This window comes from Trichosurus vulpecula, chromosome 3 (assembly GCF_011100635.1).
Source record: "Trichosurus vulpecula isolate mTriVul1 chromosome 3, mTriVul1.pri, whole genome shotgun sequence".
NCBI lineage: Eukaryota > Metazoa > Chordata > Mammalia > Diprotodontia > Phalangeridae > Trichosurus > Trichosurus vulpecula.
In genome coordinates, this window is record NC_050575.1 from 171,755,002 (window position 1) to 171,778,427 (window position 23,426).

The 23,426-nt window shown below is 38.0% G+C and overlaps 1 protein-coding gene across 1 annotated transcript; it reads left to right on the plus strand.

Annotated features, from left to right (window-relative positions):
- The first annotated feature begins 1,025 nt into the window (after nucleotides 1–1,025).
- On the plus strand, nucleotides 1,026–23,302 carry INPP5E (inositol polyphosphate-5-phosphatase E). The gene is made up of 12 exons (XM_036751237.1): nucleotides 1,026–1,084; nucleotides 1,844–2,231; nucleotides 3,635–4,729; nucleotides 7,361–7,484; nucleotides 8,844–8,941; nucleotides 10,107–10,231; nucleotides 11,106–11,225; nucleotides 13,481–13,588; nucleotides 15,431–15,592; nucleotides 15,737–15,852; nucleotides 19,038–19,174; nucleotides 20,734–23,302. Exons 3-12 carry the CDS (start codon nucleotides 3,879–3,881, stop codon nucleotides 20,861–20,863), a joined length of 1,971 nt encoding a protein of 656 aa, XP_036607132.1. The 5' UTR covers nucleotides 1,026–1,084; nucleotides 1,844–2,231; nucleotides 3,635–3,878; the 3' UTR covers nucleotides 20,864–23,302.
- The last annotated feature ends 124 nt before the right edge of the window (nucleotides 23,303–23,426 follow it).

A 23,426-nucleotide genomic window follows, 5' to 3' on the forward strand; every position in this document is an offset into this window, starting at 1 on the left:
TGGATAGAGCATTAGACTTGTAATCAGTGCTGGAGTTCAAATCCTGCCTCGACCGGTAGTAACTCTGTGACCCACCCCAGGCAAGTCACAACTGCCCTCATCTATAAAATAAGGATAAGAGCACCTACCTCAGGATTGTTTTGAGGATCAAATTGATAATGTATGTAAAGTGCTTAGCAAACCTTAAAACCCTATATAAATGCTAGTCACTAATTCCATTTGAGGAGATTGCCCTAAAAGGGTATTCTAATGTTTGTTTACAGGCAGTACATTATGAAATACACAGCTGTCGGATTGCTTCTCAGAATAAGGGAAATGTATAGGTTCATGGGCTTTTTTGAGCTAGAAGGGACTTTGAGAGAGAATTTCATCCGAGCCCTTCACCTTACAGACCAGCAGACTGAGGCCCAGGTGACAATTACCACGTAAAGCCAGGTCTCTAGTGCTCCGATACCTTTCGGGACCTCTTCCCCTTGGACTTGGAGCTCCAGGGACTTTGGAACGTAGAAGTAAACAGGAGCTGCTCGGTGGCTGACCACGGACAGCCCTCTGCTCTTTAACTGCCTCCCTCTCCCGTCTCAAAGAAGACATTTTTTTCCCCTGGGGTTTGGGGAAGCTGAGGCAGATCCAGGGACCCTTCCAACACCTGGAGGGAGGCAGGAGGGTTGCATTTTTAACCAAACCTGGAGAGCCCAGGAAACTGAAACGCTGCTTCTGGCCCATGGGTTGAGAGCCTTCAGCAAGAGGCTCACAAATCAAACCTCCCCCAGCACCTTGAGCGGAAAGGCTGGTTTTCCAACTCGTGGCCCTGAAAGGGGGAAGGGGAGGGGTGCAGGGAGCTTTCACCGGGAAATCCTGCCTTGGACTGATGGATGGGGGGGCGCTTGGGTGGATTAGATGAGCGAGGAGAGAGGGAAGCGGGCGGCTGCACAGCGGCACGGGTCCTCCAGATGCCAGGGGGCGCTGTTCCGTCCCCGTTCCACCGCCAGAGCCGCCCTTTCTCTTGCCTCAGTCGCGCCGTTGCTAAGGAGCTGAGCTGGGAGCACCACCGGGGGAGCGAGGCCCCGGCGCGGGGTCCGGGCAGGTGAGCGCCGACACTTCCTGAATCGACCCTTCCTGAACCTCGGCAGGGATCCTCTCCGGGGCCCCCCCACCTCATTCTCCGGGTCCCATCCGCGAATCCCTCGCGGTTTCCCCAGCTGTCCCCTCCTTGACCTCCCCCCCACCCCAGCCCGTCCCTTCCACGTCCTGCTTCTACACCACCCTCCTTCCCATCCCGTCCGGCGTCTCGGCCCCGGCACTCCCTCCTTCCCATCCCCGCCAGCCTCCCTCCTAGCCCTTGCCTGGTCTCCTTCCGCCTCCTCTTCGACCTTCCCCTCGCGACCCTTCCCAGCCCGTGTCCCATCTCCGTCCCTCCCTGACACCTCCAGGACCTCCTTCTCTTCCCGGCCTCGGCGTCCGTAGGTCCGCAGCGCCCTCAGGCCACCCTTGTCCTCCCCCGGGTCTCGCGTGCATCCCCGACCTCCCCCCCAGCCTCTGCCCAGTCCCTTCCTTTCCGCCCCTCCTTGCTTCTCCCTGATTCTCCTCCTCATGCTCCCCCATCCCCATCATTGCCTCTCGTCCCCTCCTCCCTTGCTTAATCTGAGCGGTATTCGTGAGGGGGTAAGTACATTTGGGCAGTTGGAGAAGGGGAAAGAGGAAACGTGGATGGGAGTAGTCATGATTTATAGCCAACGGAATATTACATCTGCGCGTTTAAGCTAATTTACCCCGTGTCAAGGTCGCTGTGATCTTTTCCCTTCTTATCCACTGCTGGTTTTTGTTGTTTTTTTTTTTAACCTAGGCCCTTTCTGGCTCCCTTTTGCGGCTGCATGTGGACTCTCCCAATATTCCTATCGGGCCAGGACGTGGGAGAAAGTCATCGCCCTGGGCCCAGAGAGGATCTGTGGCTTATGGGATGTCCCACGAAGACCGAGGGATGAAAACTTGCCTTTACTCTCACAGTCCCCGTCTGCAGCTGTGTTTTTTATATGAGGACCATGACCTCCTTCGCTTTATGTGTGGATTCCCTGAGAACAGAGAATACTATTGGTTTTAAGGCTGCAGGAAGGATAGAGATAAGAGAATTAGAGTAGGAGCTAGAAATAATTTATTGATGAGCGAAGAGCAAGAATTGGATCTTACTTAAGAACGGGAAAAACAGGAAATTGCTGCCTTGAAGTATAACACAGGTGTTCTTCTGAATCCCCTTCTGAAACAAAGTTTTAAAAATGGATTTTTATTGCTATCTTTTGTTTTCAGTTCTTGTGTTTCCACTGTATCTCTCCTTCCTTCCAGAGAGCCATTCCTTATAAACAAAGAATTTTTTTAAAGAAAAAGAAGGAAGAGAAATTCTCTAAAACAATCCATACATTCAAAAAAATCTGATTATATGCAGAGTTTTATACCTGTTGGTCCTAGCTTCTGTGAAGGAATGGTAGGAGGTGTCATATCTCTTCTTTGAGAACAAGATTATTCTTTATCATTTCGTAACATTCAGTCTGTATTGTTTTAAGGTAGTGGTTCTATTTTCATTTCCATTTTTATAGTTTTTGTGTATACTGTCTTCCTGGCTCTGCTTTACTTCATTTTACATTAGTCCATGAAGTCTTTCCCTGTTTCTCCATATTCATGTTTGTCATTTCTTATGACATTAATTACTACATTCAAGTACCACAGTTTGACCATTTTCCAATCAATGAGCAACTACTTTGTTTTCAATTCTTTCTTTACTACCACAAAAAGTGCTGCTATAAATATTTTGGTGTATATGAAGCCTCTTTGTTAGTGATTTCCTTGGGGCATATGCCCAACAATAGAATCTCAGAAGCAAAGGATATGGACATTTTGGTTGCTTGCATAATCAAGAAGGAGAAAGTCAAGATTTCAGATTTATTTGTAAATTCCACTCTTCATATTTAGGTATAGTAGTTGACACTGAATAATAATAATAATAATAATAATAAATGGCCTTTACGTAGTACTTAAAACTTTGCAAAACATTTACATCTGTTATCTCATTTGGTCCTCACCACTCTGGGAGGTGGGTGCTATTATTATCCCTACTTAACAGTTGAAGAATCTAAGGCTAAGAGAGTGTAAGTGACTTGCCCAGTACCTCACAGTTAGTAAGTGTCAGAAAGAGGATTTGAACTGAGCCTCCTGACTCCATATCCAGCAGTCTATCCACTGAGCCATCTAGCTGCTTAGGTGGGTGCTGTCAGAGCAGAGTATAACTTGATAGCAGGTTTAAAAGGTCAACTTGTGAATTTTTATCTGTTTTGCCCTCAGCAAAGTGATACAACCAGGTTACTCATTGGTGGGGTTGGGCTGTCATCATTAAAGTGGTAGTAACATGGGGTCTTATCTCTTACCCTTTAGTATTTACAAATATGTGTGTGTATACATACACACATGTATACACACACACACAAAAGCTAGTTACAAATATAGTTATACATAGGTACCATAGCATTGCCTATGCATTCAGTGATTATATGCTGTGCCCTTGTATCTTTACAAAATACTTTGTGTTAAATTTGACGTTAATTAGTATGATTTAATAAGTTCTAATGGTGTATTATTTCCCTTCCAGGAAATTTCTGTGTGGCTCGATGACTTCAAGATTTCCAACCATGCACCAGTTGACTGTGGCCGTTTTACACCATCTCACACCCCAAAGTAAGGTATCTATTGGGTCTTTGACTTTGGTATTTGGGCTTTCCAAACCCAAATGCACATCCAGGATATTCAGAGGGATAAATGGTGAATTAACAAGGTGAGTTTTCTCAGGAAGATCAAGCTCTCAAGCTTGGTGGGGGTATGGACACTCTCAGAAGATGCCAGCCAAGCCAGTGATAATGGATCCTAAGCATTCACTTTCCCAGCAGCCAGTAGCCTGCATGAGTCCACAGTCTGACACAGGGCTAAAAGAAGCAGGGCTGAAGAATGAGTTGCCTGAAAGGAGTGAGCCTTGTGGGAACACCTCAGAGTTTCCCTTCAATAGACTCTTAAGACTTACGACTGAGGAAATGAAATTTAACATGAAGGTCAAATCCATCACCCCCAAACCACCCAGAAAACCAAAGCTGGAGCGAACATTTTCCTTAGATGAAAAAGGCTGGAGGAGAAGGCGTTTTAGAACAAGCCAAGAAAGCCTGACAGACCCTAATGAGACAGGTTCATCATCTGGCTCCCTACAGGAGGTGACTACAAGTCCTCCAAAATTGACTACATTACCTCATGATGGTAGTCCTACTCCTCACAACCTCAACAGCCTCCAGAGCACCTCTTTGCAGGATATTCCTGAACCAGGAGACATAGGAAATAGTACAAATCCCTCTTCTTCCTTGGAAATTATTCCTCCCACTGTGACAAGTGGTTCCCTGGAACTTCTGCATGGGGTTACAGCTTCAAGGAACAAACTTAGACTTTCCAGAGTATTGCCACCATTACAACTTCCCCCTTTGGAATTGAATGTTGCATCTGAAACCCTAAGGACAACTAATAAAATTGACCTGGATTATGTAAATTATAAACATCATGCTCAAAGTAAATTGCTCCGGCCTGATAGTAGCCTGAGTGATGGTAGATTACAAAGCAGTATGGTTTGCGATAACTGTTCCATGACCTCTGTGAAGTCCTCATCCAGCCTTCTTACACCCATTCACTCAAAGGATATCAGAAGCAGGTAGGTGCCCCTCTTTAAAATTTCATCCTGTTGATTTTACGTAAGTGACAGCTGGAGTCCCATTCCTCTGCGGAGAGGTGAGCCAAAGACAGGTGGAAGAATTTAGAGTGTTGTGTTGTCATATTTTATTTTCTAAGAAAGCATCCAGAGATCATAGGCCTAATGACAGTTTTTCTATCCCAGGACCCAAACTTGCAAAATTTGGAGAACCTCATCACTAGGTTGACTATGAGATAGTAATTTATTTTTGGCCCCAGGAGCTTTCAAACACCATCTACTAAATTGTAGAAGGTTTGAAATCTGCCATCAGTGGAGGGTTGCCCGTACAGATGATGTCACAGTTTCACTGTTACTGATTCTTTATCTTTACACAGACTATGTGAGCTAACAGCTCTGTTAGTTTTAATGCAGAATTCTGGGCTGAGTGCAAATTGTCTTTACATTAAAGAATGCTTTTAAGGGATGATGATTTCCCATAATTTGGCAGGATGTAGCTTTAATATTTAATTAATATTGACTTTTTATGGCCTCAGAGGATTTAGTGTCACTCCAGGATGTATTATGGTTCACTGCCAGGTGAAACTAAACATACTATAGGCCATTTACCATTTAAAATTAGCATGCCATCTTGGAATGATTTAAAAATTATGAGAATTCTTAGGTTGTTTTTAGCAGAAACCTTAGTTTAATAGTTTAAATCTTGTTTAAGCATTTTATTGATACTTTTGTCTTTATTTCATAGGCATTTCATTCTTCTAGATTGAACCCTCTCGTAACAGTTAAGCAAAAACATCTAGATTAAATCCGGTTTTTCCCGCAAGAGAAGACTGAGAAAATTTTCATTTATTTAAATTTCTGTAGAACTACTACAGGCAATTATGATTAAATTAGGTCCTTTTCTATTTGTTGTGAATTAAAAGGGATATAATTAGTCCGTGTGAGAGAAGCAGAAGAAAGGGTGGTTAATGTTTTCTTTGGCTAGAGGTTTCCAGGGTGAATGATCATCTCAAAAAGTTATACCTACAAATGTACCTGCTCTTTTTCCTCAATGAAAAGAATTGGCTAAGGACTAATAATGCTGACATTGCATATTATATAATTTGTACTTAGGTGAATTACAGGAGTTTCCCTTTAGCTGCTGTTTCAGTCAACCCAGCGAGAAATTTATAATTGCCTACTAGGTGCCAGGTGTTGAAGACCCTGCTTTCAAGAAGCTTACATTTTTATTTAATGAAATGAAATGTTTCAGGCATTTGGTGAACGCTACATTGAATTATCTTTGTCTTCGTTGGAATTTCACCCACTGAATTGAAGCAGGGAGGAAGAACTATATTAATGTGTGAATTAAAAACTGAGAACTAGTTCCCCCTTTACTCAATGATTCCATTTCATTCCCTCTGTCAGAGTTAAAGAACCTTTTTTGTTTAAGTATTATATTAGTTTCTCAGGAAATTCCATCACATCTTTGAAACTTAGAACTAGTAGGTATCTTAGAGAAAGCTAGTCTAAACGTCTCATTGTAAACTGAAGCCTAGTGATCAGAAAGGTCTTATCCAAATTGAATTGCCACAGTAGAATGTGGACTCCAGTAGAATGTGAGATCCTTGAGGGCAGGGACCAGTTTTTTTCTCTTTCATTTCCCCAGCATTTAGCACAGGGCCTAACACAAAATAAGCACTTAAATAAATGCTTGTTGACTGTGACTGAAGGTCGCACAGTGGATTAGTCGCAGAACTAGGACTGGAACGTGACTCCCAGGCCAGTGCTCTTTTCACCTTACTGATATAGCCCAGAAAGTAAGAACCAAAACGTATATCCAAGGATGAATTATCATGTATCTTTCCCTGTACTTTAAAATAAAGGGGAATTGAACAGCTTTTTTTTTCTATGTTAGGTATCAAAAGTAATCTTTTATCAGTGACCAGGCTTGCAGAGCTAGATTTGGAAAGTGCCTTTTGGCAGCAGAAATGTATGAAAGACATGTCAGGAGTATTGATGTGAGTGAGTTGTATGGTGATGCCTACCAAACTATTGTTTTCTGGTTGTCTGAAAAATGACTCAGGAAACAAGTTTGATATAATAGGCTTTGCTTTGAAAAATGTTTAAGGTTAAATTTACATAAGGAATGGAATGTTCACAGGAACATTGTGATGAATTATTTGGTAAAGTAGAGAATTTTGTAATGTGCAAAATAAAAATTGTCCCCTATTATACATTGTGTTAAATTTAGAGCTTTGTATATTGGATTTTCATAAAGTCAGGACAGATCCATATTTGTTAGCCACTGTAGTATGGTGAATGGTTTATACCAGAAAAAAATTAGGCCAATGCTTTTTCAAACCAGTTTCTGGTCACTCCCCTATTTTGTAGGTAGTTTCCATTAACAGATTTGATTCGAGAAAAGTGATGTCTTAATATTACAGTTTTGTAATCCTTTTCAGAAGAAATGATGTTGCTCTGAATTGATCTTAGCTAAGACTTTGGCTGTATCTCTCTAGAGAGTATACATAGTTGGATACTTTTGCTGTATTTCTCCTTTGAAGATCTGTACCATTTGTAAGTACTTGGTAGCCTGATTCTGGAATTCACTCCTAATTATTTTGAATCTAGTCTATTTTATTCTTTTTATAGGAGCTATATGGAAGGAAGCCTCTTAGCTAGCGGTGCCTTGTTGGGAGCAGATGAACTAGCCCGATACTTTCCAGATCGGAACGTGGGACTCTTTGTGGCCACATGGAACATGCAGGGCCAGAAGGTTGGATAACTGTATTTGATCTCAGGGATTTTGCAGCTTGTGGAAGTGATAGGGGGAAGATCAGAACAGAAGGAATATCCATATATAGTGAACTCTTTTGTTGGGTAGAATTGCGGTTATAGAATGTGATGGCAAGTAGAAATTTGTTAATTCTCTTCTATGACCTGCTACTTGATTACTCTACCATGGGTAAGCAATATGATGGGTTCCTGTTGTCTTTTTAACTAGTTATCCCCACATGGAAAATGAATAGTGTACCAGCAGCCTAGTCATTTACCTAGATAGAGTGCTGCAGAGATTGATGATTTAGTGTTAATAAATAACAAAAGTGTTGACTTGTGTGAAATAGAACAGAGAAAGTATTATTTTCCCTGTCATATCCATTTGTAACAGATCAATGACAGAAAATGTGCTACTACCACAAATTTAATCCAATTGGAAAAATATTTTATTCTGAGGTTTCATTATGAGACTTGGTAAAACCACTTCTCATCTAGATCAGTTTCTCACCAGAAACAAAACATATTTTCAGAAAGCAGGAGGCAGTTTGGTAGTTTTGTACATGAAAATTTTTTCTTGTGTTTTTGATAGGGTGTTTTTTTAGAGTTTGTTGTTCTATTTGTTTCCTTCTGAAATAACCTGCTTCAATTCAGGGTTCTCCTTTGTTGAAGCAGGGTCTGTTGTAATAATACTTAATCTCAGAATGGTTTATACCAGAAAAATGGGAGGTCTGATGGCTCTCACTGAAACAGATCTACCTGCTGTTCAGCTGGCTATGACCACAACGTTTGTCTAAGCCAGGAGAGAGCAGCAATGATGGTATTAATATTTATCAGTTACATCTTTGTAGTTGGCATGTTTTTTCTTCACAAGGTTTAGCTTATATTGATTACCCTTGGAAACTTGTGGAACACATTGCCTATGTTTGAAAATATAGAACATAGAATGTCAGAGCATAAAGAGACCTTGAAGATTAGTCCAAACCCCTCCCTCATTCTATAGATGAGGGAGCTGAGGCCCAGAACTGGAAATTTGCTTTTTTAGATGTAATTGAAATTTAGAAAGAGAACATTGTGCTATTTTATAAGCTTCACCAAGCATTTGCTCTTTTTCCTTGGGCAAGTCATTTATCTTCTTGGGGCCACCTTTGGTTAAAAATAAACAGGATAACCCAGTACTCACATCTCAATAAGAAATGGGGTGTTTGTGATCCTCTAATGAAAGGTAAATTGTATTGTTGTATACTATTTATACCTTACTCCAAATTTCTGATTGTCTTGTTTATATTTTACAAGTACTTTATGTTGCTGCTTGTCATCTTATCCTTTGGTCTAACAAGCTTATTAAACTTTTGCTCAGGAACTTCCAAATAACCTGGATGACTTTTTATTACCTTCTGAAGCTGACTATGTCCAGGACATGTATGTTTTAGGAGTCCAAGAAGGCTGTTCAGACAGGTATTATAGCCAGTGTAAATAAGACTTTGTTAAATTGTATCTTTATTTCATGCGCCTTTCCTCTTCCCACATTTTTTTCTTCTCACTTTTCCAGTTCTCACCATTTTGTATGTGCCAAAATAAAAACCAAAACTGTTAGTTACAAACAAATTCCTACAGTTAGAAGATCTTTCTTTAATCTCAGCCTACTACTATCTGAGGTAGTGAATGGATGCCTCCGATGGAAATTATTATCATCAACAAGAATTTGGCGGGGCATGTAATGTGTGAAAGGCCCTATGTTAGGTGCTGGGCATAGCCAGTGTTACTTCCTTTTCTACAATGGCCAAATTGAAATTAAAAGCAAATTGTTCTTGTTCTACTCCCTCTCCCTCTGACTTTTTCTTAAAGAAGTAATTGTTATATAATTTTTTAAAAAATTACTAAGGGCTATAGGGGAAATGTATTGAGTACTCAATTAGAAGCCCTAGCCTGCCATTTCTCAGCTTTTGTCTTTGATTTCTGAATTTTATTCTTGATTTTCCTGTGTAATTTCTTGTGTTTGTAATTGTCTTGTCTCGTGTTTGTGGGTAGAAGTTTTCATATTATGTAGATAAATACTCTGTTATGGCTATGTATTAGGTCCTGATATATTCATTTTAAGATTACTGAGAAGTCTATCTGTCTGAGGTTCACTCTTAGAATTTTAGTGTGCTTTCCTGATTGTTGATATTTTTGCCAGGCTACCATGTCATCAAGGAAGAGCTTAGAAATTAGTAATCTTTATACCCAGAAGGCCCTAGAACAGAGGTACTTCTTTTTATCGTGGGCCATACTTTTCACAGAAGCTTAATCCTTTTTCTTTTACAATAGGAAGTTGCTTTGACCTTTTCATGAGACTAAAAATGACCAGTTAGATGCATCACAGTGTTTATTACTAGGATTTGAATTACAGTGTTTTCCTTTGGTTAAAAATAGTTTAGATTTTGTTGTTTTTCTTAGAATTTTTTTCTCCCACAGTGACTTAATGAAGAAACTTAGTAGTTTGATTCTTAACTTTGCCAATATTTTACCAGTTTGCTCTTCTATTATGAAAACAGAATGCAAAATCTCATATTTAGCTGTTTCGTTCATGTCATTTCAGAGCTGAAGTGTAGATTTGTTGCTTTTGTTTTCATTCCTACAGGCGGGAGTGGGAGATCCGGCTACAGGAAACATTGGGACCCCACTATGTGATGTTGTACTCAGCTGCCCATGGTGTACTGTACATGTCAGTATTTATAAGAAGGGACCTCATCTGGTTTTGTTCAGGTATGAAATAGTGAAAGAAAATAGAAGTTACAGGAGGTAGGAGTAGTAAATGCTACTCTCAGTGGAATTGGAAATACAGCAGTGCCTCTAAAAAAAACTGACCTTTATATACTTGTTCTTGTTACAGTTCATCGTTTATAATGGATTGCTTAAACATAGAAATGCAGAAGTGTAACAGATTAGTTTCTTTTACTGTTAGGCTCCAGAAGGGTTTTCATTTAGAAGAACAAGGTCATATAAGAAAAGTCAATACCTATTACAGATTTTTACCCCAGGTTACTCCTTTTAGATGCCCTTCACCCTTGACTCTATGTTGATTATGCAATAATTTCCTACTTCTTCAGTGGTCAGATTTGGGGCAGCTTCAGCCATTTGGAAACAGCTGTGGAACCTAAAGCAAAAAAGGCCCCTGAGCTTCCAAAATGGCAGTGACTAAAGTTGACATGCCTTGTTCTTCAAGAGAGGTCCTCACTCAGTCTACTTACTGAAACCACTAAGTTTATTTCATAGAAAATCTTGGCTTGCTCAGTGTTCTCCTTGCCTAACTAAAAGTAGCATGGATACAGCAAATTAGAAGGTGTGTGTTTGGGCAGGGGGCTCTTAGAGGTAGAAATCCCAGTCACTGATATCCTGCCAATGTGGGTAGAGGCAGGAGAATTCTAAAAAGTAAACACAGTTATCAAAATATAGCAGTCTAGGGTGATTTAGTGTTTGGCAGATAGCCCCTGCCCCTGGAAAGAATGAGTAAACCTCTCCTGATAAACTTGTTAGACATGCCTCTTTTTGAAAGACTGAAAAGGCAACAGTATTATAAACTAAATGGTTTAAATAGGAAAGTAATTCTGTGTTCTTTTTCTCTCATTCCTCCATACAGAGGTAGAATATTCAACAGTAACAACTCGAATTGTGTCTCAGATAAAAACCAAAGGGTCATTGGGAGTCAGCTTCACTTTTTTTGGCACCTCCTTTCTCTTTATCACATCTCACTTCACTTGTAAGTCATTTATTTTCTGAATTAAATTGTTGTATTTTAAAAACTTCTCACTGCTTTCATCTCTATAGTTGAATAACTTAAATAAAGTACCACTTAGTTATTCATGCTTGATATTCATAAAACTATTGGATATTTTTATATTAATCAATGGATTCCTCAGTCATTAAATGAAGAGGCCTCCTCACTGCTGCACTTATAGAATCCCTCACTCCTTCAAGCAGTGGCTTAGGCACCATCTTTGATACATTACAAAGGCCTTTACTGATCTCTCAGTCCTTGACGATCTCCTGACCTGCAGAGACATGGTATTTACTTGTTAAAAAACATAGTGTATTTGTCGACTTTTTGAGGTTGAACATGTTTTGTTTTTGTATCCCCAGATCTTAGCATTGTGTAGTAGAAACTTCATAAATTGAATAAATGCAGCCTGTGAATTCAAAAAAGCCCAACTCAAATATGTAAAAACACATTCACTTATTTTGTGCAACATGTTATAATTGTTCCAAACACCATATTTCAGATAGATCCTTTTTTTTCAAATGTGAACAAGAAAACTAAGACTTTCCTTCTGCTCTCACTGCCAAAAATTTGTAACGCCTAGGGGGCCCCATGGTAGGGAAAATGAGAAGAAACTTCGGCTTTCTTATTCAAACCAGTTCTAGATAACTTTTTAAAGTAAAGTGTGATGGACTTAAAGTGGTTGTGAATTACTGTGTCACAATAATGATTTCATCTTCCGTATTAGATTTAATATGGCTAAATTTACAAAGTTTGCTAATTTAATAATAGCTAGCATTTATGTTACATTGTAAAACACTTTACAAATATTCTGTTATTTTATCCTCATAGCAACCCTGTGAGGTAGATTCTGTTACTAATTCCCATTTTACACATGGAGAAACTGAAATAAACAAAAGTTGTGACTTGTCCAGGGTCACATAGCTAGTAAGTGTCTAAGGTAGGATTTGAATTCAAGTCTTCCTGATTCCCAGCCTGGCGCTCTACTGTGCAACTTAGCTTTTTAGAACAAACATTACTCTTTGCCCCTTCCCCCTCACAAAAAAATCAAATTAACCATTGTGTACATTTGGCAATTCAGTCTAGGCTATCAGTTATCTCTAGATTTGGGAAACTAGTTTTTGAGGGACCAGAGTAGTAAGGACTGAATTTTCTGGATGGTTACCTAATATACTATAGCATAGCATTGCAGGGATCTTTGTTGAAACTTCCTTTCATTATTGATTTTTTTTTTAAGCGTTCAGAAAGCTAAATAACCATTTTGGCTTCTTGAGACCTTAGAGAAATTATGGTATTTTCTAAAAGGTTAAATAATTGGGACGTGTAAACCATCATAGTTCAACTTGTCAGAATCCTCTTCTTCAATCTCCTTCCCATTCACCTGGAACATCACTTGGTGAATACTTGCATAAGGGAAGTTCTGGGAGCAGGGGTAAGGAACCTGCAGCCTCAAGGCCCCTTGTGGCCCTGTAGGTCCTCAAGTTCAGCCCTTTGACTAAATGCAAACTTCACAGAACAAATCCTCTTAAGGAAAGGATTTGTTCTGTAAAACTTGGACTTGATCAAAAGGCCACACCCAAGAACAGGGCCACATGTGACCTCAGGTTCCGCACCTCTGGTCTGGAGTTTTGTTTTTGGTGTCTCTGAAGATAGGTCTATAACTTCAGTGAAGACAATCGTCTCAATAGAGTTGAATGGCACAAGACAGAGATAGCAGAAAGAGCACCAAAGTATGAGAGTGACATGATTTTGGATTATGTTCTCAACTCTGCCACTTATGACCTTAGATAAATCACTTGCTCTTTTGCCCTCATTTCTTCATATGTAAAATGAAGGGTTTAGACCCTTCATAAATAATCTCTTTAATTTCTGACAGATCTGAAATTCTGTGATTTTATGACTGTTGTATCAATGCTTCTGTGGACTTATAAAACAAGAGTCAAAGACTGAACCCCAAATTTGTAGATATCTGGTAGTTTAAACTCAGTGGTCAGTTCTGCACAATGGGCAATTAATTTTTTCAGGGAAGATAGGGAATATGTTCTGGTTTAAATCCCCAAACTTTGTATATTTGGCTAAATTAGATCGAGTTCTGAAAGTAGAATCATTGTGACCCAGGAGTTTTTGTCTTCTTTAAGTGCATCATACTTTAAATGCCCAAAGAGTATCTAGCCTTGTTTGAATTTATGAATTTATGTGTCGCACACCTTCTTTAATGATTCTTTCTTTTTTTGCAGCTGGTGATGGGAAAGTATCTGATCGACTTTTAGACTACAGTAAAACTATCCAAGCACTTACACTTCCTAAGAATGTCCCAGATACAAACCCATATCGATCTAGTTCCTGTGAGTATTCAAATCTAAATGCACATTTTTAAAAAATGCTGACATATACATTTTTCTCTGTATAATTTGTAATGAATTACTGAGTCACTTAAACAGAAAGCTTATTTTCTGTTGTACCTTAGGGACTTGTATAATAGAAAAATTAAAAAATTTTAATTAAAATGCAATACAGTAAGCATTTCTTAATTGTCTGTTGTGTGCAGAGCCCTTTGCAGGGCTCTAGAAGTGATACAAAGTTTAGATGAGTCATGGTTCCTGCCCTTAGAGTCTACTATGGGTGCAAGGGGCAATGGAGATAGCAACATTTCTATATACTATTACATGATATATATAAAGAGGTGCAAAACAAGAAGCACATGGGGAGGTAATTTCAAGATCAATAACGGCAGACATAACTTCTAGCTAACTAGTCTCATTCATATGAAATCAGCATTCTAAAAACTATGTTTAGCCTGTGATGCTCCTCATCACAAAGTATGAGAGGTCTTAACTTTAAATCTCCTCAGCTGCAATTGTCTGCAAGGGCCACACTCATTGTTAATGTTATTCCATTTGGCAAAAGAAAAATTGAGATACAGAAATAATACCTTGTTCATGCTAAACAGGAAGACTTTTTTAATTGTCCTAATTTGGATATAATACTGTACCTTGTCATTGGATGACAAGGCCAGCTATTTTAAGTGAAAGTGAAAAAAAAATCAGTGGAGATTTTAAAATTTCAATGTTTTATTTAAATGTTTTATTAAAAACATAACATTGAAGATCAATACAACCAACTAAACTTGCTTAGGAACTATTTACATTTAAGTTAATTTCAGATATAATTGTTACCATTTTCCAGCCATTCTCTCAAAGTCCTCTTGAGGATGCTTTACCCATTCACTTTCATTTGCTTTTCCTCTTAATTATAATTAGAATATAATCTGTTCTTTTGGTTCTACTTTTTTCACTTTGCATTATTTCAAAAAGCACTATGTTTTTTTGTATTCCTTGCACTAATTGATTCTAATTACATTATAGAATTCTAATACTTTAATGTAACATTATTTATTTAGCCACTTTCCTATTACTGAACATTTCCCACTTTCTTCCCTTACATATAATTCTGTTAGGAAAATATTTTAATAATCGCTCTTTTAAAAAAATTTCAATAACTCTTTCAGGGTCTCTTCCCAATAATGAATATATTGGGTCAAAGCATATGTTGTATATTGTTGTAACTTTTGGTACATACTATCAGATTGCTCTCCAAGAAAATTCTACAAATTTGAAATCCCACTGGGAATGAATGATTATGCTTGTTACTTCAAAACCTGGCCAGCACTTATCTTTGTTGCTTTTAATTATTTTTGCTAATTTAATAGATATGAGATGTGATATCTCAAATTTATTTTAATTTGCATCTTTTTGAATATTTGTTTAAAATAATGTTTTACTTGATTATTAGAAACTTAGGTTTTCTATTTTGAAACTGTCTCTTTATGACCCTTGTCTTTTTATTAGTATGAATTTTTCTGTGCATTTGAATTTTAAGGGCACTCTACAAAATAGTGGGCCATTGCATAGCTAAGCAAATGTTCCTTCCTAGCTCTTTGTGACAGATCTAGATAAGCTGCTCTGTCTATTCCAGAATTGGTTCTTTTTCTCTAGATAGCCAGCCCTCAGAATTTAATGAGTATCTGTTGAGAGTCTTTGTAGGGCCGTTCAGGGCTTTATGTCCAGTAAGTGTCCCTATTAGTTTTGTTTTTAATCCGTAGTTAAAAGCCAGGATCTGAAACTGCTTGTGTTATGGTACTCAGCTAGGAAATATGGCACTAATGAACCTTCTAACATTTGCTTCAGTGGATGTCACAAGTCGATTTGATGAAGTGTTCTGGTTTGGAGACTTTAATTTTCGACTGAATGGCGGACGGATGGCAGTAGAGTCAATCCTGAAACAGAATCTGGAGATGAACATGTCAGAGCTACTTCAGCATGACCAGCTTATTAAAGAAATGAAGAAAGGTAAATGGTATTGCTGTTTTTTTCTCTTCATTTTTAAATTTTGGAAGGCTGAGGTATTTTGGCCTGATGGACTTTGTGAAAACAGAGGCAGAACCTTGGGACAGAAAGTCCTTATCATCCTTGCGTTGCCTTTCTGCCTTGTAGGATCCATCTTCAAGGGGTTCAGGGAAGCAGACATTCACTTTTTCCCTTCATATAAATTTGATGTTGGAAAGGACAGCTATGATAGCACTTCCAAGCAGAGGACGCCTTCTTATACAGTAAGTGGTCTTCATTCCTTACCCTTCCTAGTAGGGAGGTAGTGCCTTTTTCTCGGCGTTGAGCTATAGGCTCACATATTCCTGAGAGTGTGGCTGAAGCCCATGATGTTCCTGCTGTATATGGCTATATGTGCATCTTCCCCGACTTAGTCTACTTTCTGTGCATGACATTGGATCACACTACTTATGGCCATCTGCCAAAACAAATACTTATTGTTTGAAGAAACCCGGACCTTGCTTAGCCCATTTAATTCCAAAATTGATATCCAACTGGAAAATCTGTACACGTGGACTCCTGGTTGTCACAGTGATAAATCACTATTAAAAAAATGGAACTATGTAGAAACTGCCTAGAATTTTAGCTTATCATATTTTCTTATTGGTTCCATAGAGTCAGATTTGATTTCAGCAGACTTTGGGGTGGGAGAAAATAATGTTATTATAAAGAATATATCCTCTGATTAATTATAACTATTAGCGCTAAATAGTAAAAGAAAAATTCCATATATTTTCTGAGGCTCCCATTTCTACCAAATGCATTTGTGGAAAAGTCAGATTCCTTTGCATAATGGAACTAACAGAACTAATGTTTAATGAAGCACCCTTTACATACCAGTGTACCAGTGGACTTTCCTTTGTCTGCTGCCTCAGCTTTAGGACCTTTCCTTCCTGTGCTGTAAGTTTGCTATCAGATGCTCTCCCATAGTCGTAATGTTTCTTGAATGGGCAAAGGTTAAGAAACCATTAGATCTATTATATACTATTAAAGCTTAGCTAGTGGAACACATAGATTCTGTGCATGTAGCTTTCTTCTTCCTTCATAACACAAGAAAACATGCATCCTGCTTGTCAAGGATTCATTGAATAGAATAACCACTGAACATTAGTAAAGAAATGGATTTTTTTTATTCTAAGGTATACTTTAAGACAGCTCTATAGTGTAATGTCCTAATGTTTGAATACAGCACCCCCCAAACTATGAGCACAGGTAACTCTCAAATGAAATAAATTCTTTGAAGGGAAGTGAGTCCTGAAATGGGTTGACATGAGTGATGTTTGTTTTAAACAGTAGAACATAAGAAGTGAAAGGGTAATAACAAAATTACAAAAGAACCAGGTCAGGTCTCTTTCTTTCTTACTATGATTAGGGGGAAAATTCTTTTTTTATTTAGTTAGTATCTTATTTTCCCCAGTTACATATAAAAAGAACTTCTAACATTTGTTTTTAAAACCTAGAGTTTCAAATTCTCTTCCTTCCCTCCCCATTTCCCCTCATTGAGAAGGCAAGCAATTCATATAGGTTATACATGTGTAGTCAGACAAAACATATCATAACATTCATGTTGTGAAAGAAAACAGACAAAAAAGCCTCAAGAAAAATAAAGTTTAAAAAAAAAGCATGCTTCAATCTGTATTCAGACACCATCAGTTCTTTCTCTGGGGATAGGTAGCATTTTTCATCATAAGTCCTTCAGAGTTGTCTTGGATCATTGAATTGTTGAGAATAGCTAAGTCATTCACAGCTGATCATCTTATAATATTGCTGTTACACAGTAATACACAGTACATGTGACTTTGCATCAGCCTATGTGAGTCTTTCCAGGTTTTTCTGAGAGCATCTTGCTCATCATTTCTTACAGTACAATATTATTCCATTATAATCACATAGCACAACTTGTTCAGCCATTTCCCAAATGACAGGCATCCTCTCAGTTTCCAATTCTTTACTCCCAGAAAAGGGCTACTATAAATATTTTTGTGCATATAGATCCTTTCCTTTTTTGTTTTTTATCTCTTGGGATACAGCCCTAGTAGTGGTATTACAGGGGGAAAATTCTTAACCCAAACAAGAAAAAAAAATAAGCACAAAAGATAAAATAGATCATTTCAATTACATGAAATTGGATGCTTTTGCACAAACAAAAATCAACTAGGATGAAAAAGGGAAGTGATTGGTTGGATAGAAGATCTTTGCAGCAATTATCACTAATAAAGGTATAGAGAGTATATAGGGAACTAACACAAATTTAGTATAAGACCAAAATCCATTTCCTTTGTGTAAGTGATCAAAAGGTATAAACAACATTTGAAAGAATTGTTACAATATTAACAAGCATAGCACAGATTGCTCCAAAATCACTAATAGATAGAGACTTGCAAATCAGAACAATTCTGAGGTTTCAGCTCAAACCCAGCAAACTGGCAAAGATGATAAAAGGTGAGAATAGTAAATGTTGGAGAGGTTGCAGAAAGATAGGCACACTGATACATGGTTAATGTAGTTATTCTGGAATGCAATTTGGAATTTGTTAAGAAAGTGACTAAAGGGGCAGCTAGGTGGCGCAGTGAGTAGAGCACCGGCCCTGGAGTCAGGAGGACCTGAGTTCAAATCCGGCCTCAGACACTTGACACATGTACTAGCTGTGTGACCTTGGGCAAGTCACTTAACCCCAATTGCCCTGCCAAAAAAAAAAAGCAAAAAAAATAAAAAAAGAAAGTGACTAAAATGTCCATGCCTTTTCGTTAATAGATTGGGGTATATATTTGGGCTATATGTACCCCAAGGAGATTAAAAAAAAGTTCCCATATATATCATACATTAGTACTTTTTATAGTAGCAAAAAGCTAGGAACAAAGTACATACCCATTGATTGGAGAATTGCTAAACCAGTTAAAATCTGTAAGTATAATGGAATACTACTGTAGTTTAAGAAAATATGAATACAGAAAGGCATAGGAAGACTTACATGAACTGATGTAAAATGAAGTTAAAAAAAAAAACCAGGAAACCAGTGTACACAGTGACCAGAAAAATGTAAATGTAAAGAAGAATAAATAATAAAAACCGAATGCTGTGAAATTATAATGATCCAACTTGGTCCCAAAGAAAAGATAGAAGAATGCACCTCCCTCCCTTCTTTATAGAGCTGGGATCACTATAGGTATGGAACATTACATTTAATGTCAGACTTAATGTCAGGTTGATGTGCTGAACTTTTTTTTCTCTTGTTTGTCAAAGGATAGCTGGCTAGGAAGGTGAGGAAGAATGATATATTGGGGAATATAGGTGAAAGAAAAACAAAATGTATCTATAAAATTTTTAAAAAGAAATGAAAGATGAGCAGACCATGTGTTCCTGTAGAATTCAGCTTAGTTTCCCTGCCTTTTATAATCTCTCCTTATAGGACCGAGTTGTATATAAAAGCCGTCAAAACGATGACATCTACCCAGTCATGTATTCTTCCTGTCCTGGAATCAAGACTTCTGATCACCGCCCAGTGTATGGTGTGTTCCGAGTAAAAGTGAGACCTGGGAGAGACAAGTTAGTGTCCCATTCATACGTCTTTTTTAACAAGGGGTCACATTAGCTCATCTTAGGGTTAGGGCTCCCAGAATTCTAAGGATATAGGAGGTGTGTGTGTGTGTGTGTGTGTGTGTGTGCGCGCGTGCGCGTGCATGTGTGCACGCTTCATTTTTATCTTGGGGGCAAGAGGTCAACTCAGATCATCTCTGAGATAACTCATTGAAAATAGGCCCAATTTAAAGCTTGCTTTTATAATGTTTTTCCTCTTAAAACCAAGTTTTTTGATACAGATCTGAGTGGGACATTCAAAGTTGAATGGTAAACCAACTCTTCAGTCAGGAGAATGTAATCTTTAGATCAGAATCTGGTTTTCGTTTTTGTATGTCCAATGCCTTGAGCACAGTCTACACTTAATAAACAGTTTGATGAATCAGGCTTACCTTGAACATTAGAAAACTAGAGTAGCTAAGACCAGAAAGAAAAGCTATTGATGTATTCCCCAAGACAGTGGTCTCCAAATGGGGGCCCCTTTGAGGTATGTGATCTTGTTTCAGTGTACTCTTTCCAGGGCAGTGAGGTGGTCATAGTTATAGAGCTCTGGCCCTAGAGTCAGGAGGACCTGAGTTCAAATACAGACTCAGACACTTAGTAGCTATGTGACTGAGCAGATCGAATAATCCTGATTGCCTCTTTAAAAAACAAAAGCAACATACATCTCCCCTGCCCCAACATCACCCTATAGCTCTAAGCGCCCCCTTGGAAAGTGGGCTCTGCATTCCAGGGTCGTGACCAGTGAGTAAGAGCCCTGCCTCCTAGTTTTGTATTTTGAGTAGGTTATAGTAGTTGCACAGGATAGGCAGACACGGTTGGATTGAAAACTGAATCACAGATCTCATTACATTATCCTTCCTCTCAAATGCACTCCTTTTCCCAAACTTCCCTATGACTGTTAAGGGTACTGTCAATCTTCTCATCGTCCAGGTTCACAAGACTCTTCACTTTCCCTCATCTCACAAACAGATCCTGTTATTTCCTGAATCTTATTTCTACCTACATGTTTTTCACATCTGTCCCCTTTTCTCTGCTCATACTACCACAACCGTGGTTAAGGTCCTTAAAACCTCTTCCATGGTGTATTATAATAAAGGCCTCCTAATAGATTACCCTCCCTCAGGTCTCCCTTCTTCCATGCAACTGGCAAGGTCAGTTGGGTACTCAGTAAATTCCAGAGGCTCCCAGTTACATCTAGGATCGAAGGTTATTTCATCTTCATTTTATCCTTTTTAATTTCTATTTTCACATAAATTTTATGATATACATAATAATTAGTATAGCAGTACATGTATATAATAAATAAGTAAATATGCATACCTGTTTGGAGGTGTTTGGAGACCACTGCCCAAAGCTACTCTTGTACTCAACCACAAAGAGCCCTTTATAAAGGCACCCAGAACATGTATGCATGTGCCAAAGGGAAAGAAATTGCATTTTGTTGTAGCTCCCACACAGTCCAAATTGTTGCCTGGTTTTGTGATTAAGAAGCCACATCTGTATCACAGTTTCTTTTTCCTTTACAGCATTCCTCTTGCTGCTGGCAAATTTGATCGAGACCTCTATTTGTTAGGAATTAAAAGACGCATTTCAAGGGAACTTCAGAAACAAGCACTTAAAGATCAAAAATCCAGTATGATTTGTACTATTTCCTGAGAAAACTGGCCTTGCAAGAACCTGACAAGCCATCAGTAAGGGAAGATCACCCCAGCAGGCCAAATGAATGTTTCAGTCTGTGTGTGAAGAGAACTCACTGTAAAAGACTGAAGTAGTTTTATGGGTAATCACCTATTCCATCTTTAACGACCCATGAAGACTATCTTAAAAGTTGTTCTGTTCTCTGTATCTTACCAAAAAACTGTAACACACTGGCTGAAAATTCAATAATGGTGTGGTGCCTAACTTCTCAGTGTCCCAGGAAGGACAGGTATCCTGAGAACAATTTGGATTTCTTGTAAATAAATAAATCACTCCTCTGTAGTACTTCCATTATGAGCAAGGCAGATTATCTTTATTGACATTTCTAGCCTTTTTCAGGGTTCCTTCATTGTATTCCTCCAATAGGATATTAATTCAGACACTGGCACTCTGCTTTGGCAAACACCCGAATTACATTTTGCCCTGAATAGCTTATATGGTCTAAGGCAGTACTTTATTTCCTTAATATTTGCTGCCAAAGAGCTCTTCAATACCTGACTAAATTTTACTTTTTAAAAAAATAGGTATTTTGGCCACATGCCCCACGGCGAGTACATCTTAACTCTTGTAGGTACATTTGTGTTCTTCCTACATTTAGCCTCCAAAGATCTATCCAACCCCCATATATAAATATATATGCTTTCCTGTATACATCATTCCTCTAGTTACTATTGAATAGAATGCCACAGGATAATAAGTCATTTGCTTAATGGCCCACTTCTCCCTGACCCAGGGCATTAGGTCATGGGGATAGAGCAGGTAGTCTGTCAGTTGTGCTCCTGGAAGTTGAAAAAGCTGAACTTGTGGCTTAGGCGCACTTACGATTGTCCTTGAGACACGAACCCCAAACCCAGGAGTCACTATTAAGAGGACAAGAGGCCATGCCAAACAATCTGGTTGCTCTTACCAAATCCGAGAGATGACTAAAAGCCAACTTGAATCCAGGGACAGGGAGCACGTAAGGTGGTTCTCCAGGATTGATACAATACATGCTGTCATCACAGAACTTCATTATTCATCCTTATGGATTTTATCAGCTATGCAGATTCCCATGGAGGTCACCCCCAAGTGTCATTTTATGGAACTACTTCAAGAGTTTTGGGAAACAAGGGAACATTGTAGAAAAGGGTATGTTTGCAGATGTTGTTTGCTCTGTTCAGGTCATCTGCTTTTTTTTTTTTTTAAAGAATCAGCCACAGAATAGCATCATTTAAAATCCTTTTCATTTATTTGCCTAATGGTTTGGGTGTTTGGAATGTTACTATTTTGCACTAATCCTGGAGAAACAACTACAGATTTTTAAGAGGGTTTTACAACTCATTACTGTTGTTTTCTTTCTTGTCTCATAACCAAAAATTGTTAGTCCTTGAATATGTGGCAATCAAGGTGGATTCAATGTAGTCTTCTAAATTAATATTTATTTTTCTTATTTATATTTTAAAATAAATGTATAAAATTTATAAGGTGAACCTAGGTCTTACCTATAGGTGTGTTTCCTTAGTAACATTAGAGTTCTAACAGAAAATATATATATGTGTCAACTGACCAGAATCTTTCTGAATTTCAATTATGTGATTTCTATTTTCTAATCTATAAGTGAATTTATTGTAAATAGATCTGAAAACAGCATATTTAAGTGAGGCTCCCAATTTATGCCATAGAAATAGACTACAGAATTTGAATTTCCAGATACAGACTTGTGTTTGAGTCAACAAAGAACATTTTAAAAACAAAATTCACCCTTTAAGACATTTATAGAAATGCTCTTTTATCTTATAGGTAAGATCCTATTAGGAAGAATTCCAAGGAGCTGTTCAGTTTGTTTCATTTTACTGGAATGTTGTATAAAATATTGTTTAAATAAGTAGGCCATACATTTCACTTAAAAATCGTTATGTTGGTTTTTATTGTAATATGATTTGACCTGAGCAAATTTTTGCAGATTCAATCAGAAAAACATTTTTTTTTCCCAAATGAGGAATAAATTTTATTTCTTCAACTTTAAAGTAATTAAAACATGAATTCATTTATATAGTAGTTTGTGATTAAGAACGTGGCAGGAAGGCACTATATAAATCTGATTTTTAAAATCACTAGTTCTATGTTGAGTGAAAATTCAGATTCTTTGTGAAACTATTTCACTCCTGGAAAATTATAGTGACAGTAATTTTGACTGAGCACAAATCTCAATTGTAAAAGTTATGAAAAGTAAATTATTTGCCAATTTCCCAAGCAATAATCAAATCTGCTTAAAATTTTGGTTTGCTTAGTCTGAGTTGCTTATTTAAAAGATTTTTGTGTATCAGGTCTCTGGTAAATTGTTTTCATCTTGAATTTTTTTTTACTTAAGTTATATATTTTTTGTACTTCCACAATTAAAACTAAATTGCCAGGAAACTGAAAATGTGGTCTGTGGTTTCCTAATCTTCTCTTGGTATTTTTTTTTCTCCAATTAACAAAAATCTACTTTCTTTCCCTTCAGTCATCTTCCCTGCCCCCCTCAAAAAATCCTTCAAAACCT

What these genes read in the sequence shown, in the direction of transcription:
- INPP5E (XM_036751237.1), top strand. Translation starts at nt 3,879, where the DNA reads ATGCCAGCCAAGCCAGTGATAATGGATCCTAAGCATTCACTTTCCCAG. An exon ending in CCCATATCGATCTAGTTCCT is followed by an intron (nt 13,589 to 15,430) that starts GTGAGTATTCAA and finishes CATTTGCTTCAG; the next exon opens with TGGATGTCACAAGTCGATTT. An exon ending in AGAGGACGCCTTCTTATACA is followed by an intron (nt 15,853 to 19,037) that starts GTAAGTGGTCTT and finishes CTCTCCTTATAG; the next exon opens with GACCGAGTTGTATATAAAAG.